The 18,120-nt window shown below is 38.0% G+C and overlaps 1 protein-coding gene across 4 annotated transcripts in view; it reads left to right on the top strand.

Moving 5' to 3' along the window:
• coro2ba (coronin, actin binding protein, 2Ba) overlaps window positions 1–18,120 on the top strand; it is a 49,371-nt gene that overhangs the window by 20,373 nt on the left and 10,878 nt on the right. For 3 of the 4 annotated variants that reach the window (XM_067440716.1, XM_067440702.1, XM_067440709.1), the window contains exon 2: window positions 14,814–15,014. In XM_067440716.1, coding sequence (XP_067296817.1) covers window positions 14,814–15,014 — 201 coding nt within the window. Of the gene's footprint in view, window positions 1–13,400; window positions 13,540–14,813; window positions 15,015–18,120 lie in introns of those variants that run through there. The other variant, XM_067440725.1, reaches the window with a different exon arrangement.

Here is an 18,120-nt window from a genome sequence, read left to right as displayed (position 1 = left end):
GACAGAGAGAATCCTGGTTTGCAGCTAAAATAAATGCTTCTCCTTGTGGACTAAAACATAATAGACAACTCTGGCCATAGAGCATGATTGTAAATTAAGAGTACATGAAATATGCTTGGAATTTCATCCTGGGTCTTCTCAGATACTAAAATTGCATTGTAATATTTTTTACAACAACACTGAATTCACCATTAACTATTAACCTAAACAGTTTATGAAGTTGTATATGGTATATCACTGTAATCATTCACTCTAAACATAGAGGTATACATCACATTTTCCGTGTTATAAAGTTTGGTTCAAGAGATACAATACAAAATACATAATTTGGTTATGGCGGAAAGTAAAATGGCCGGCATGGCCACCACAAGGCTTTTTTTGTGATGGCTCAATTACTGAAAATGTTCAGGAACACAAACTGTACAAGAGTACCAAGTTTCATGATTTTATGAAAAAGTGAACATTTTCCCATATCACCTAGACCAGTGGTTCCCAAACCTGTCCAGTGCTGCATTCCACTCCACTAATAGACACACACTTGCTAACTTCCCTAAGCACTTCCCCTTGGGGGAATTCATGAAGTGGACAAGGGAAGTTTATATGGACAGACCCTTGCTCCCTCGATTTTGACCAAGGGAGCGAGTCTACTTCATATGTGCCCTTCAGGCGAACCTCCCTCCGTCTCGTTCACTCAGATGTGCGTCATTGCTTACGTTGCATGTGTCCCCACTACTGGTGGAAACTTTGCAATGGTCTGAACTGGAATGCCCTAAGCCCTTCATCACTTGAAATCCAGTATGGAGTGTATTTATTATTTATTTTGTTCCTTCACGAAATTGATTAATGCAGCATTCTATATGTATATAGTTGTGGGGTTTTTTTATGTTTTTAAAAATAATTCAAATATCAGATTTGTTTGTGGTGGGATAAATTGAACGTGGTATAAGGTGACATCACAATCACGTTGCATTGTGGTATGTGAAGCTACCTGAAGTGTACATATGAAGTAGACTCGCTCCCTCGGTCAAAATCGAGGGAGCAAGGGTCTGTCCATATAAACCTTCCTTGTCCACTTCATGGAGTGCAAAGCACTTCAAAATGGCTAGGGAATGCTTAAGGAAGTTCACAAGTGCGTGTCTATTAGTGGAGTGGAATGCAGTCCATTGCAAAGGTTCCGCCAGTAGTGGACACTCATGCAACGTAAGCAATGATGCACATCCGAGCGAACAAGACGGAGGGAAGTTTGCGAGTGAAGGGCAGAATAAAAACAGACTGGAATGCAGCACTGGAGGACCCCCAGCACTACACAATTAGCAAATTTCCCTCATCAGACACACCTTCTTCTTCTTCTTCTTCTTGGGCTTATTGGCGGTTCGCATTCTTAATACAGACACACCTGATCCAACTCATCAGCTTATTAGTAGAGATGGCAAGACCTGAAATGGGTGTGTCTGATGAGGGAGACATACAAAATGTGCAGGGCTGGTGGTCCTCCAGGAGAGGTTTGGGAACCACTGACCTAGACCAGTGGTTCTCAAACCTGTCCTGGAGGACCACCAGCTCTGCACATATGTCTCCCTCATCAAACACACCTGATTCAACTCGTGAGCTCATTAGTAGAGACTGCAAGATCTGAAAGGGGTGCATCAGATATAGGAAGACATACAAAATGTATGTATGGACAGGTTTGAGAACCACTGACCTACACTATAAAACATTTGTTCATCTTCAGAACACAACAAAAAGTTTATAAGAGCAACTTGAGTGCTTTGTTTTTTTGTTTTTTTTTACAAAATATGAATCATACGTCTGCAGCGTCTGCTCTCATGTCAACATAACAGGTATGGTAAATTATGTTTTTTGGGGGGGTAGTACAACCCACTAAAGATATGCATGTCTATCCCTCACAACCTCGCTTTCATTCCTGTTAAAAATCAATGCCGGTACTGCTGTGAATAAGGTCTATTGTGCTTAAGAACATAGAGCATGTTCTTTTTAACATCAATCTTGTCACAAATCTGTGATCACCTTCTGAGAGAGGCAGCTTTATGTACCTGCACTTTGGCAGTGTGCCAGTCAGCACGAGCACCACAGTTCTCTTTCAGGATATATTACACACTCTTTTTAACATCAAAAAAAGTCCCAATCTACATATTTTCGTTCATGCATTTCATTAATTTACATACCGCGATATACACAAAATAGCCAAATCTCTAACAAAAGATAATTTATATACTATAATGACAATATCATCATAGCATCTGTGTAATTTTATAGTTGTCATAATTTGACTCATATCAAAATATATATTTTTTTACAAGACTTCTTATGAATATGTTAGAAAATGTGCAGAATAGTTGTAATAAAGAGAAAGTAAGTGACAAAACATCTGATTGGTAGGTGGAATTATCAAAAGGACACACTTGCAAGCAAGATATAAGGAAGAGAGGCTATAGTGTAGGAAAATGAAAGATGGAAGGGGTGTTTACAGTTTCCTTGATAGAAAGGATCTTTTATAAGCATACTGGACCAGTGCAGAGCAAGGCTGTCCCTGAACATGTCTCTCAGCACGGCATCAAATAACTTCCTCTTTCATTATTTTCTGCTTCTTTATCAAAGTCTGATAGCCCTATCAAGGACATCCTGTCCCTAAGTGTATGGACAACAACACACCGTTTATATCCCCAGATGACACTAGCAGCACTTTCCCAAAATATTTTATGAGTAGGGTGCCATGGGCTAAAGGCACACTTCAAGAGAAAATGTGCTTTTCACTACTTCCATGGTGAATGATTGCATAAAAACAGCTTATATTGAACATTTATGGATAAACATCATAAAAGTGGTTTATTTTATTTAACTTTTTTGGTTTAAAAATTATCCACAATAATTTTTTAAGCAAATACATAACCAGCCAGTGTTCAAAACTATCTACTTACCGTAGCTCGATTTACAGCAGTAAGTTTGTAATAATATTTTTAATTCCAGTGGTACTGGTGGATTTCCCTGGGAAATTCAAGCATATGTTTGCGTCATATCTGTACACATAAAGAAGGAGTCCCGGTTAGCAGGCTATCGCATGTGAGGATGTTGGAAGTGGAGATAGCCTTTTCTCACACCACTTGATATAATTAAACTTATCAATTTGATGGCGGATCCAAAAAGGTTCAAATGACAGTCACCAGTGACAACTGGAGATTCATCCGTTGTAAAATGCGAAAGTCTTCGGACTTCGGAGTGAAAAAAAAGAGACTTTACCCGGGCGATGCGAAAACAAGGATAATTAAAGGTGGCGTGAACTCCGTGTTTTGAAGGGTTTTTTCAGCTTTTTTTCTGCTGAACAGGTAAGACATTTTAATGGTTGAATTAGGCTATGTAACAGTAGCACACCTGTTCGCTTAATTCATGCAGTTAAAGGACAACTCCGGTGAGAAATGAACCTAGGGGTAATTAACAGATGGTTACAGAGTAGATCGTTCTCTGGGATGCGTTTTCGTGGAAATCGAATGTAAATAGTTTTATCTTTAAAAACAGATTAGCTTATAACACTAGTCTATGGGGCACACAGTAGTGAAATTAAATCGCTAGTTAATACCACTAACAAGGCTCAAAATAGCCCTACACTAATGCAGTAGCATAATGAGGGTCCCTACATGCAAACCGAAGCATTGAGAACTTTGTAAGAGTACAAACAGTTTAATAAGATGACACTTTATAAACATAGTGCCTTGCGCGTTCACGGACAGGCGCCGTCTTGGAAAACAGTCTTGACTAATCGAGCCACGAGCGCTCTGCTAAGTGATGAACTGTGACTTGTAATCTCATATGGTCCGTTGTTTCCGGAAGAAAACACTGAACACAACAGAGAAAATAAATAAATAAAACTAAAAATGTCCATGTTATTACATTTCACAAACGTAATTCCTATCGACCAGCTCACTTAAAACAGCGCTCGTGGATCGATTAGTCGAGCCTGTTTTCCAAGATGGTGCCTGTCCGTGAACGCGTAAGGCACTATGTTTATAACTTATCTTCTTATTAAACTGTTTGTACACTTACAAAGTTCTCAATGCTTCGGTTTGCATGTAGGGACCCTCATTATGCTACCGTGTTAGTGTGAGGCTATTTTGAGCTTTATTAGTGGTATTAACTAGCGATTTAATTTTACCACCCCGTGTCTACCCTGTGCCCCATAGACTAGCGATATAAGCTAATCTGTTTTTAAAGATAAAACTCTTTACATTCGATTTTCATTAAAACGCATCCCAGAGAACGATCTACTCGGTAACCATCTGTTAATTACCCCTAGGTTCATTTCTCACCGGAGTTGTCCTTTAAGGAGTTCTCTTTTGTTGTGCCTTTCTCATTTTGCTATATGGTAACATCAGTTTTTTTGTGCTTGCTATGAGAGGGAGCTTCACCTCTACTCCACATTAATGTGTTGGTATATGACGATTAGAAATTAGACTGCACAGAAATGGAAACTTTAATACAGGTAGCCCTAATACACATTAAATGTAGTCAAGCAATCCTGATAACATTAACAGTTTGAAAAAGTATAATTTGCAGTTTGACGTGATATGATAAACGATCGTTAGATTAATCATTGCGATGTTTAAATCATATAAATGTTTGTACAATGTGTTTATTTTGATAAATAAAATATAGTTTTGTTCAATAAATATACCCGATATTAAAATATGATTAATATAAATATATATTTTTAAAAATACAGAAACAAAATTAATAGGGCTGTAACGATACACCAAACCCACGATTCGGTTCGTATCACGATTTTTGACCCACGGTACGATACAAACCTCGATATGGGGGGGACAAAACAGTTTTATTCTGTACAGTATTCTGTAGCCTATTTTGCCGTCAGTACCATATATCTGTATGGTCAATAGGCTACTGCCGACGTTTTCTTTGCGGTACCAATAGGCAACATATATTTATGTTATATATATTTATGTCAGACACGCTTCTGGTGTGCAAAGAAAGAGAAAACGCCACGCAGCCGCCCCGCGGATGACACGCAACAGAAACGCTACGCTCACACCACATTGCCAGCCGGTTGGGGAAGCTTCTTGAAACACTTATGGCAAATTGTGTGGGTCTTGTCAACTACACGATTGCCATCCTTGTTCTCCACCGGGTAGCTGAAATGTTGCCATACTGCTGACCTGGACAGGAAGGATAATTCTGGGAGTTGGAAGGGGTGTGTCGCGATTCTGCCTTCTCACATCGCGATACAGGTTCGTGGACCTGCGTATTGCGATTTCGATTTCATATCGCATATCGTTACAGCCCTAAAAATTAAGGTACAAAATTACTAAGGTACAAAACCGAAAAGGTACTAATCTGTACCTTTAAAGGTGCCCTAGAATGATTTGAAAAAATATGTTAAATTGTTCTCTGATATCTACATAGAGGATATGTGGCTTATTTAAGGGAAAAAAATTGTCCAGATACAGTTTTACAGGTCCATTTACAACCCTATAAATTGTCCCTAGGATGTAATGCTCTGTTTTTGCCTTATTTGGAAGAGTCATGAATATTAATGTTGAGCTCTGCTCTGATTGGCTTATTTCAGCAGCTCACAGCAGTTCAGTAAAGAGTCCTGACCATCCTGACAGAACACAGACCGACTAAATGAAGCTAAACAAAACATCTAAAAATGGAGATTGATAAAATGCAGTTTACTTGTTTATTGGTGTTTTCATATCATTCACGCATGAGAAAGAGCTCTCGTTCATGCGGTTGCCAGTAATTAAATCCCCCAAACAGAGCTTTTCTGTGAAAAGAAACCCGTAAACAATCCGGTTTTTAAAACATGTCTAATCTGGCAACCATATGGACGCAAGCTCTCTCTCACGCACGGGCGATCAGAAAACACCAATAAACAAGTAAGCTGCATTTTATCAATATTAATATTATATAATAATTATATCCCAGCTAACAGGGAACGTTCTCAGAACGTTGGCTAACGTTCTCTGAAAGTTCTCTCAAAGTTGTCAAAAAACATTTTTGCAGTAATGTTATTAAAACGTTGTGCCAACGTTATTTGCTATTGAGTAACGTTCTAAAAACGTTAGCTATAAAACGCTATTCTTACATTGTTAGTGGAACGTTTTAAAAACGTTACTACATTTAAAAAATATTAGTCATTACAAATTATTCATACAGCTTTTTTCTTAAACTTAATATACATAATTTGTATATCCAGAGACAACTAAATGACACTTAAATGCTATTTTCATTAATATATATTTTTTTCCAATCAGAAGAAAATCTAGTAAACTAATTATGCATTAAATATAAATGTAATATAAAAGTCAATTATAAAAGTGGTTTTACCTTTTTTAAGAAAGAATAAGGTGTCAATAAAAAAAGTACTTTAAAGGTCCTGTTCTTCGCGATTCCATCTTTCAAATTTTAGTTAGTGTGAAATGTTGCTGTTAGAGCATAAATAATACCTGTAAAAGTATAAAGCTCAAAGTTCAATGCCAAGCGAGATATTTAATTTAACAGAAGTTCCCTTTTAAAGCCTACAGCGAATGGCCGGTTTGGACTACAACAGGAAGTGCAGGGATGTAATGACGTTTGTTGACTAACCCTCCACCCACAAGAACACGAAAAAAAGGGGGCGTGGTCTTGATGCTTTTCCACGTGGAGAAGAGCGCGCATTCAGCGCTTGCATCTCCCCCGTTATGGTAAGAGGCGGGACCTTTCCGGGCAAAGTGCGCTAAGCTGCTGTCCAATCACAACACGGGAAGCGCTGGCCCAATCAGAACTCGTTACGTATTTCTGAAGGAGGGACTTTATAGAACAAGAAAATCATCAGGCCATTTTTAGGACAGAGGAAACAGCGCTGTACAAATAAGTAAATTGTGTGAAAAATACTGTGGTTTTTTACACGCGAAACATGAACTCATGTTTTCGAACAATTGGCCGAACAAACAAACGATTTGTTGTGGTATCCGATTATAATAAACCTCAACCATGTGTCATGAGAGCCATTTTTGCTATCTTCGAGTTTCTTGTTTACCATCAGTAGATTCGGCTTGTTTGGACATATGCAAATGTTGGGGGCGTGCATATAAATGATCCCCAATGCTTACGTCATGGTTGGTTTTATGTTAAGAAGCAGTTTTTTTTTCTGTTTTTGATTCACAAGTTTTACATAAGAAGTAGGAGGCAATGGTGTTTGAGACTCACAGTATGTGATGTCCAACTGAACTCTTATTATTTCACTATGGCAAGGTTAATTCAATTTTTCATTCTGGGGCACCTTTAAGGTAGCCTGACGTGGTCATACTCAATTCTAGTCAGAATATGAGTCTGAAACTGCTCCATTGGGCTGTGATTATGGGGCGTGTTTCAAGTTCAACCGAACCAGAAAAGACATCAATTGGATAGACCTACAACCAATCAGAGCAACAAAGCGACGCATTGTCAAATGTCAACATAGTTCAACTGTACTGTGTTGCCAAGTCCGCGTTTTTTTCCCCCGTGGGTTGTTTTCTATGTCCGCGGGTTGCAGCAACTATTATGTGATATATAGATCCATGAGTGCGAATTTTAGCAGGCAACCTTGCCAAAATAACAAATTTTACCCCCCAAACACCATTTTCCCCCTGGAGAACCCCCCGAGAAGCTATTGTTTAGGGCTAGTAGTTGGCGGGTTTTGTTGTAAAAACTTGGCAACCCTGTCTGCACGCGAGCTGAAATCAGGCTGGAATACACGATCTTTGCCGGTGTTGTAAAAAAATAAATAATTTAATGATACACAGAGTACTTACCCAACATGATCATTTTTGAGAGAAATTGTGAAGGTGAATGCATATACAAACAAGCTCTCCGTTTAGGATTCGAAAAAATATAATCCAAGCCCCTTTGATGACGTGCATGATCACGTTACTGTTGATCATCTGTTCGTCATCGTCTAAAGCCCGCCCTGATGATTTCATTGGTCCGAACGGTTACTAAATCAACATCTTATTGCATTGTTATTTTTAGTACTGTACAAAATGTACAAAAAATGCAGATTTTAAAAAAAATATTTTTTAACAGTTAGGCCAATGTGAACTGTCAGTTGATACTTACAGCCGCATCTGCATTGTCTGGTGGTGGAAAAATACAGCCAAGAGACAGACAATAACAAACAAAGGACACCCTAGCACACAAAACACCCTCCAGTACAGTAGTAATGAGGGTCTCTATCCCATCTCTGATCCGTTTTCCTCCCTCCCCAGAGTTCTGTCTTCACTGAGAATTGAAGAGATTTAAATGCCCTTCAGCTCTGACAAAATCATTCTGTTCTGGAACTTAACTTATACATGTTATTTCCCTCAAGGTATTGTAAATGTTAAATAACATAAGCTCTTGGATTAGGATGATCTCATTATGAATGCATGAATATATCTAGTAAAAACACACAATAAGCATTGAGAAAATATAATGTTAGCATTTGCAACTCTGTGGCCGTATCAGGTAAATCTTAAGTTGTCTTCATGATATCTGTCTGCACTAAATAAGCACTAAATTTTCTATAGAATGTTTCTCATAGTTCAGGGCTGCCAGACTTGGTGACAGATTTGAGGGCAAGAATTATTGCTAAAAGTATGTGCTAAAACCCATCTCTAAAGTCACCAGCATTCATTCTGCCTTTACTGTGTGTGAAAGGACAGCATGCAACTTGACCTGGCTCTCTCTCAGCTGTATTTCATTCACAGCTGGAGCCAAAACTGCCAAAACAGGCAGTGAGTCTCTAGGCTAAGAGTTATTTAACTCCCACAGAGACAGAATGGCATCGGAACTCACTCCCCCAAATCAGAAGCGGGAGCTGGAGGTTAGCTAATGCCCAACAAAGACAGACTCCCTGCATGGTGAGGGGGTGAAAGCAGTCTAACTTACAACCAACTATGGCACTCTGGAGGCCTTTTATCCATTTGTGTGCCCAATTTTAAAGACAGAAAGAGCTTGCTTCCTGTCTTGGAAGCTGTTGGAATATTAGTATCATTGAGTGATTCATTGCATGAATAACATTTCAAAGGCAGAGTTAGGTTAGGGAGATCGAATATTTGAATGCGGCAATGGTGTTATGAATGGGATGGATATGATTAGCCATGCATTTTGGCTTTCTTTGTCATCAGTACAGCATGTGTAAAGATATTTTATCTTAAATCTTAACTTTTATTTGCAGATCTTCAATAAATGGTAGAAAGATGCATTAATAGATTTTTTTAAAAAAATCAAAAACATAGCAGTAGAGGAAACTACATGCAAGATGTGAAAAAGTCAATAAAGTGTGTAGTCTCTGGAGTCTATATCCTGCAGCAAAAAGAGCATGTGTGTGCACAAGTACACATACAGTGGAATGGTACACACACATCACACAAATAATTTTTTCTCAACGGTCTGCTTAATTTGCAGTGTCACAATCCTAGACAAAATAATACATGCTTCAGTAGTTTTGTGTTGCCAGAGTTTTACTAACAGTATAAAATCTGGTCCAGATTGAAGTTTGTTCTGGCCAAGAACCACCCAGGAAAAACGTCTGACTGACAGATGCATCCACCGATCACAGTTTGTTTATTTTATTGCGTGTCGTTTAGGGGCAAGACTGTTCTGAAATAGTCTAGATTACAGTAATGGCCTAGTAGGGTTAGGCGATATGCCCAAAACAATTACCACAATAAAAAATTTAATATCAGTCGATATCAATAATTATCAAGTAAATGTCAAGACCAGTATAAAAAAAAAAACACAATTCAAATAAAAAATAATTACCGATTATTTCACAGACATATATAGAAGTTAAAGCTAAACTTTATAGAGTGCATCAAATAAGTACTGTAAATTTAAAATATTTATTGCCATTCATTTTTAATTAAGAAATAAATGTGAGAGAAAAAAAAATGTTTTGCGAAAGCTAATTCCAATTCATCAGTTCTCATTCTCCTGGATCTATCTGCAGCCTTTGACACTGTAAATCATCCAATCCTTCTGTCCACCCTCTCATCTCTGGGCATCATAGGGACTCCCCTCCAAAGGTTTGACTAAACAACTCAGGGTTCAGTTCTTGGACTCCTCCTCTTCTCCATATGCATAACATCACTTGAACCCATCATACAGACACATGGTACCTTTGCTGATGACACACTGCTCTACCTTTCATTTAAACCAGATGATCAGTAGATGCATGTATCTCAAGCTGTCTGGCAAATATCTCAGCATGGATGAAAGAACATCACCTGCAGCTTAACCTGGCAAAGACTAAGCTTCTCGTCTTCCGCCAACCCGACTCTACAGCACAATTTCACATTCCAGCCAGGTTCATCAACGATTCCCCTATCATGGCCAGACAGAAATCTTTAAATAATCTTTTAAAGAGGACTGTCTGTCCTTCAAAGATCACATTACAAAGATAGCTGTATTGCAGTACACAACATAAGGAAGATTAGGCCTTTCCTAACTGAGCATGCAACACAACGTCTCATCCAGTCCCTGGTCATTTCTAGGCTTGATTACTGCAATGCTCTTCTGGCTGGACTTCCATCACGGGCAAACAAACGTCTACAAATGATTCAGAACTCTGCAGAATGAAGTGCTGAACGAGGCCAAAAGGGCCCACGCCACGTCACACCTCTCTTTATCTCTCTGCACTGGTTACCACTTGCTGCTAGCATCAAGTTGCTTACACTTGCTTACAAATCTACCACAGGCTCAGCAACATATTCACTTTTAAGAATCTACATCCTACTAAGCCTACAATCAGTAAATAAGCGACGGCATGTGATACTATCACAGAAAGGAACAGAACATCTTCAGGCACTCTCCAGAACATGTTCCTTGCTTATAGAATGATCTCCTAGCCTTCATCCAGAATGCAGAATCCCTGACATTCAAATGACAGCTGAAAACTCATCTCTTCCGTGAGCACTTAACCTCATTATTTAAAAAAAAAAATCCATGCTTTCACTTTCCCTTAATCCCTCCCTATTCTAGTTTATGCTACTCTAGGCAATGTCTGAAATTTAGCATTTTGAGTTTACAGTGAATCACTTGCTGTATATTCCTCATTTATAAACGTTTTTTTGTTTTGTTTTTTTTGGATATGGATTTGTGTGTGCCGCCTGAGGAGACTAAATCCCAATTTTGCTTTTGCATCAAATGTGTAGCACACATAGCCTACGACGTACCCTGACCCAAAAATGTAACAACACAGGGATTCTACACGGAACGCAAGCATTGGGATTGGTCTGCCAAAACACCCCCATATATCATCAGATATAATATCAGGTAGCACATGACATAGGTAACAAGTTTGTGAATATTTTTAATAAAAAATAAAACAAGTTTGTGAATATTTTTAATAAAAAGAAATAAACCGATACAGCTGAGCCCTGAGGTGTCATACAGCGCTATTGCGGCTGCTGTGTGCCACGTGTGAAGCACGACGCGTTGCCATGGAAACAATAAGGCGATGAGTTCTAAGCCAGAGAATATGGTCATATTAATGCAAAATAATGCTGAAAAGCTGGTTTGTAGCAGACCAAGACTACAGACTACTTTGCTGTTATTAGTGCTGTAATATTACTAGTATTAGTGTTGTTATTTAGTGTTAAATAAGGCCTTGTAGTTGGGTTAGGTGGCTTTAGCTTTTAATGTGAATTTAAGTAAATTGTGTTTTGTATCTATTTATATATTTAAGTATACTTTAAACTTTGAATAAATTGTTCAATTTAAAGAATTAAAAAAAGAAAATCAATAAAAAGCCATTATTTAATGTCATCCACCATCGTTTTGTGGCTCTTTTTTAAAAAGTATGGGTTCAGGCACTGGTACCATTTTAAAAGTACCGGTTTGGCACCGGAATCGTTAAAAACCTAAACGATACCCAATCTTAGTCAACACTGACAAAAACGCAGAAGTATAGATGAAAATCATCGCATAGTCCAAGGCTTAAAGGCTACAGCACAGGTCCGACGCAGAAGTATAAATCAGCCTTAAGCCTTCAGTGCAGGCGTACACACACATATGCCTTCGCAGCTCTACTTCTAGCCCTACAGCCTATATAGGGAGGTTCTTAAAATTAACATAACTTTCCTTGGGGCTAAGCATCAATATATATATTCTCTGGACAGTAGTTCCATGAATGCCTGCAACCATCAGACAGCCCAGACTACAAAATATCTGTTGGGTGTTTTACAGACACATGGCGAACAGAGAGTAGAGCTAAAGGGAAGGCCAAGGAGAGAGTGCTGTCGCACTAAAGTTAAATAAATCTTGTCTGTCTTCATAGAGGTTGTCAAGAGCTAGCCAAATATCCCATTTAATCATGCAACATAATTAGAGTTTGTTTGTTTTTATCATAGACCTGAGAACGCTCCAGACAATGCCCATGGGTCTTCTAACAATATCACATATAGCATAATTATAATTATTTTAGAAGCTGTAAATCGACAAACCACAGAGCAACTTACCAGCCTTTCACATCTACTGTATGGAGGGTAAAATTAGGACATCCCCTATCAAAAACAAAATGAATAAAAATGCATTTACTCGGTTTAACATGTAACATGGTAAGCATAACATGGTGGGATAAACACAATAAATGTGATTACATGGTCAAACTTCAGCCAAACTAGCTGTAGATTTCACAGACCATAACCGCTGAAAATAATCATTTATATTATAAAGAAGTTGAACGTCATACTTATTAATCAATACATCCTAAAAGCAACAGGCACTTAATTTATGAAGAAAATATACACTACGGTTCAAAAGTTTGGGGTCAGTAATATTTCTTTTAATAAATTCATATTTTTATTCAGCAAGGATGCATTAAATAAAGGCTGTTTTTTGAACATTCTATTCATCTGAGAAAATAAATGTATGTATCTCAAATATAGATGTTTTTTAAAATGTATCCTAAATATAACATAATAAATATTTACTGGACATCTGGAGGACTGGACAGTTAGAGGAGAGAAGTAAACAATAGGAGAAAAGAAGAAATATAGGAATATGGGGAGAGAGCTCAGAAAAAATATGGCTGTTATGGTTGCACACATATAATAAACATCCTCCAGTGGAAATAAGGACACTTCCCCCAGATGTACAGGGTGTATGGGAATCCTACTTATTATATAACTTTCTATATAATGCTATATTTTTTGTTTAGATCGATCTATTTTATAAACTGAATGAAATGGTAAGGAAAAGGTCTATCAATGGCAGTAATAAACCAAAATACATTAATAAGCGAACACTGACATAAAAAGAGGGTGGAGCAACAACTTGTGCCTGTAAGGGTGGCATGTGGGGTTGGCCTGGTAAGAGGGAGGGAATGAAATACTGAGGGAGGGAGGGATGAAAGGAGGCTGTGGGAGGAAAGAGGGAAAGAGAGAAACAGATGCAAGTAACTCAGGCCCGCAAACTAGATGCACGCAGGAAGCTGGAGAAGATACAGGCTCTTTTTATAGATGACTGCAGAATACAGGCGGTGGTCAACTCAAAACAAGGGGAAAGGTAGGAAATTGGCCTCAATAATTTTGAGTCAGACATTGAGGTGATAATACATATGATCTATATTATTCTCATATATTGAATAAGTAAATATATTTTGGGGGATTTACGTACTTGTGTAAAGTACAGAGATAGATAGTGGTATGTTGTGTCTGTTTGAGTGAGTGAGTGAGTGTGTATGTACATGCATAAATTAATGAATGTCCTTGTATGCAAATCTCAAAGGCACAGCTCTCTACACCCCAAGGCCTATATCTGGTTGATTCGGTTATAGTTAAACAGGCAGGACAACACACACACAAAACACTGAATGCTTTAGGACAGCTGTAAACATTCAACAACTGTGGGAGAGCTGGAAATTACACTTGTGGATGTAAGAAAAAGTTATATGATGAATAAAGACAGATAGATCTCAGATAGATGCAATTCTGTGACTCACTGCTAACAGAATACAATTAGCCAAACTTTTTAGGCATGCTAGTATAATTCCCAATCAGTTCGAATATGAATGTTACAAATAAACTAAAGACTATAAAGGCTATTCATGAGTTCATATAGAACAATGAAGTCTTTAGTCATGAGTTATGTCAATCTCACAAAAAGATTCAGATCAGACACTGGTGATTTAACACTTCCTCTCCTTCTGGCTATTATCTGTTTGAATCACAGCTCATTTTAGTTTGAATTGCACAGTCTCATTCATTAGATCCTAAATTGTTGCTTAAACATTCCTTCAGGCTAAACTACAAACAGTTTTGAGTGAAATTTTACAAGCATCCACCAACCGCTTCCTGTTTAAGTGGCGGAGTCTTCTAAAGTGTTTCATATTTAAAAATGAAGCTAAGTCAGTACTAGAGGGTCCAATATTAAAATTACTCTCATCTGTATTTCACTTATATCATACCATGGTGTCATTAGACATATGTATGTGTTGTTATATATTTATTTACATAATTATGAGTTTCCCTTAGGGCCTGATGTATGGTTGTCTTGTTTACTTTGTCATTTGGTTCATTCATTCAAACTATTCTATTGCAAAAACACAGATTCAGTTTTTCCACTAGTATCATAATATCGGTCATTTTTAACCTTATTTTTAGAATTAGAATTTTTATTTGCTTATTTACTTGATAAGGACCACTCTCCTTCTGTCCATGTCACAACGTAGGTCCTACATAGCCTACAAATAAATATGAAAAGCCTAAAACTTTATTAAATATAATTTTTAAAAAACTGCCGTAACTTATAAGCTTGTTGTCTTTGCATGTGCTTTGCAGATGTCATGGCGGCCGACCTACCGGAGCTCCAAGTTTCGAAATGTCTATGGCAAAGTGGCCAACCGAGAGCACTGCTTCGAGGGCATCCCGATCACAAAGAACGTCCATGACAACCACTTCTGCGCGGTCAACGCCAAGTTTCTCGCCATAGTAACGGAGAGCTCGGGAGGAGGATCTTTCGTTGTAATCCCGGTCACTCAGGTAACCACAGTCACGCAGCTCGCGCGCGCATCAGTGTTTTCTCTAGACAGTTGTGGTTGCACTAAATTAATGACCCAAACAATGTAGGGCGTCAGACTAGCACAATCAGCAGCATGAATGTTGCTAAACTTTTTAAGAGGCTTTTTTGGCCACATACGATACGTGTAGGCAGTGAAAAATGTAAAATGGAGGAATTGGCTTGTGGTATAAGGGAGTCATTCCGTGGATTTTTGTTTTATTTTAATATGCTCTTTGAATTTCACTATATTGTTAATAAAGTTAATACGTTTTTGCACAAAACACAAGCAGATATTAAAGGGTTAATTCACCCAAAAAATAAAATGTCATTACTCACCCTCATTCCAGACCCATAAGAACTCCATTCATCTTCAGACCATAAATTTAATTGTTTAAATCCTATGGCTCAAAAAGGCCTCCATTGGCCACAATGACATTTCCTCACTCAAGAGCCAGGTAACGTTAGGCCTACTAAAGATTATTGATTCGGATCGTGTTTCAAACCCGCCAAACTGCTGGAATCACGTGACTTTGACGATTCGATAACGGTTCATAAAGCAGTGTTTTGAAATGGCCCATCATATAAGTCGTTATTTAGTTTTTTGTTTTGTTTTGCACACAAAAAATATTCTCATCCCTTCGTTGTAGAAACACTGTAGTGAGATGGGCTTGCTTTGTAACAACGTCTTTATGGGTCTTGAGTGAGAAAATGTCATTGCTACCGAGGCCTTTCTGAGCCATTGGTTTTGAAGAAAATTATCTTAACTTGATGTTCCGAAGATTAACAACGGTCTAGCGGGTGTCGAACGGCATGAGGGTAAGTAATTAATGGAATGTGAACTAAGCCTTTGATGGCCAAAACCCATCATTTACAGACAACTTGTGTCGCTCAGATCCAATGCAGTTAGTTGCTTTATTTTTCACCAATATTATAGCCTACTGTTTAAAAATTCAGGGTGATTGGGAATTTATGGCCAATCAACCTGAATTCACCCTTTATATATTTAGAACACTTACTCTTAAGACTTAAGTTCCAGGCAGAGCAAACATCAAACATTTCATACATTTATTTAAATATAGGCAAACCCAGCTACATGCGGGAGATATTGTTGAAAACGTGCATTTTAGTAATCTGAATTGAAGGTGAACTGTGATTAAAGAGTGCAGACTCCTGAACCTTGATGCAAATTTTACTGCAAATAAGCCTATGCATAAAATCAGTCTAAAATAAAGCAATACTATGGAGAAGCGCTAATGGGTGCTTTGTACAAATTCACATTTAAATCAATTGGTGCAGGGAACATGAGCAGTGGTTACTGAACAGTGGAAAAACATAGATGAGTCATTCCTTGCCCTGTTCTTATAAATGCACATGGTGCATGCTTAAAGGAACCCACAGGCCTTTCACTCTCTTTCTGCTGAACAATTTAGTTGGCTCTGTAGTGTCGATGTATTTTCTTAGCATGATTTAGTTTCCCTTTGCACCAGAGGCATTCTATGCAATCACCTACCTGTTGTTTTGACAAAAAAAAGATCTCTTTCAACAGGGTTATATTACTTTCACAGAACACATTAATGAGCTAAATGTTTTGTTATTGCCTTTGCCCTATAGATAAATCGTCTGGAATACCACAAATGTTTGTTTTTGCATATTTCAAGAGCAAGTTGCAATCTCCATGCATCACTATCTGAGACTTAATCATGACTCCATGGAACCATGAGGTCCCTCACACAGTGGCTTGACATGCTCTAAATGAAATCTTTCTCTTACCCGGTTTACAAGTTCACAGCCTGTAAGCAGAAAGCAGGTGTTTTTCCTTTAATCTCTGGCTTTAATGGCTTTAAATGGACAAGCACTAATGTTGATCTAACAGTAAGTTAACAGACTAAACAAAGTGGACATCAGTGGTCTGCTTCATAAGGAAATATAGAAGACTGTGTTGCTATGTAGATTAATTAGAGGGTTCAGCCAAAAGTGAATATTCTGTAATCAATCACTGACCTTCAGATCATTCTGTACCTATTATGACTCCTCTGAATGTTGGTAACCAAACTATTTTAACATTGACTTCCATTATATGGACAAAAATATGTTCCACAGAAGAAAGTGATACAGGTTTAGAACAACAGTTTTTAGTTTACCTATACTTTTAAGTTATTTTCTTTCTTTCTTTTAAAGCAAGTTACTGAATCCTAAAGAAACTAAATGCAAAGTTAGTGAATTTAAATATGCCTCCGAATTCCACTTACAGAGCAACTGCATAAATAGCACAGACAGAAAAAAAAAAAAGATATGCACACTATTTATCATTGACATGACAATGAGAATTTTGGCACAGAGCCTCTAATGTCCCATTCTTCTCTCCAGTCATCTCATCTCTTTATTCTGTCTATTCTTCTATTCCTCCTCTTGAGCGTATCCGGTCATGCTACACTGCCCAGTGGGCCTGCAGACCCATCGGTCATGGTCTCAGCCAACTTGGATAAACTATCAATAGCACTTTTGTGATGAACATTCAGAGTCACCCAGTTAAAGTGTGATGTAGAAGGCCAGCTTTGTGCTCTTAATGGGCTCATTGCACAGTGTTTGTGACTCTAACTGGGCTCCCATGCAGGCCTTGAAAAAGAGTTCAGTCCCCCAGACTTCCGCATGTGTGTTTCTCTGAGCACCACGTGGGGCTCTGTTTTTCCCAGCTTCTTCATCCTCCATCTCCCTTGCGTCTCTTTCTCTCTCTCTCTATCTCTGCCTAGCTCTGACAGCTCCCTGCAAAGTTTGCATGCATACTGTAATACTGAGAAGTTCTCAGCGTCACTGAAATCTGGCATAGAGATCATAGAAATCACTGTGAAGCTATTTAATAAGTGATAATAGTTCAGTGACAGTTGCATGATAGGTCTAACAATATACAAATTTTACGAGATTTTTGCCTTTAAGCTGACTTATTCTCATGTGAAGTTTTGCACTTTGATGCAATTTTGTATTTCTTGTAATATGTGTAGCTAATTTTCTCTAATCGTTTTAATCAAACCGAGGAATTAGTCTGAATTAGTCTATTTTACAAGGACAACTGTCTGATTAAAGTTAATC

This window comes from Pseudorasbora parva, chromosome 1, assembly GCF_024679245.1.
Source record: "Pseudorasbora parva isolate DD20220531a chromosome 1, ASM2467924v1, whole genome shotgun sequence".
NCBI classification, from domain to species: Eukaryota; Metazoa; Chordata; class Actinopteri; order Cypriniformes; family Gobionidae; genus Pseudorasbora; species Pseudorasbora parva.
This window is presented reverse-complemented; position numbering and strand designations above follow the sequence as displayed.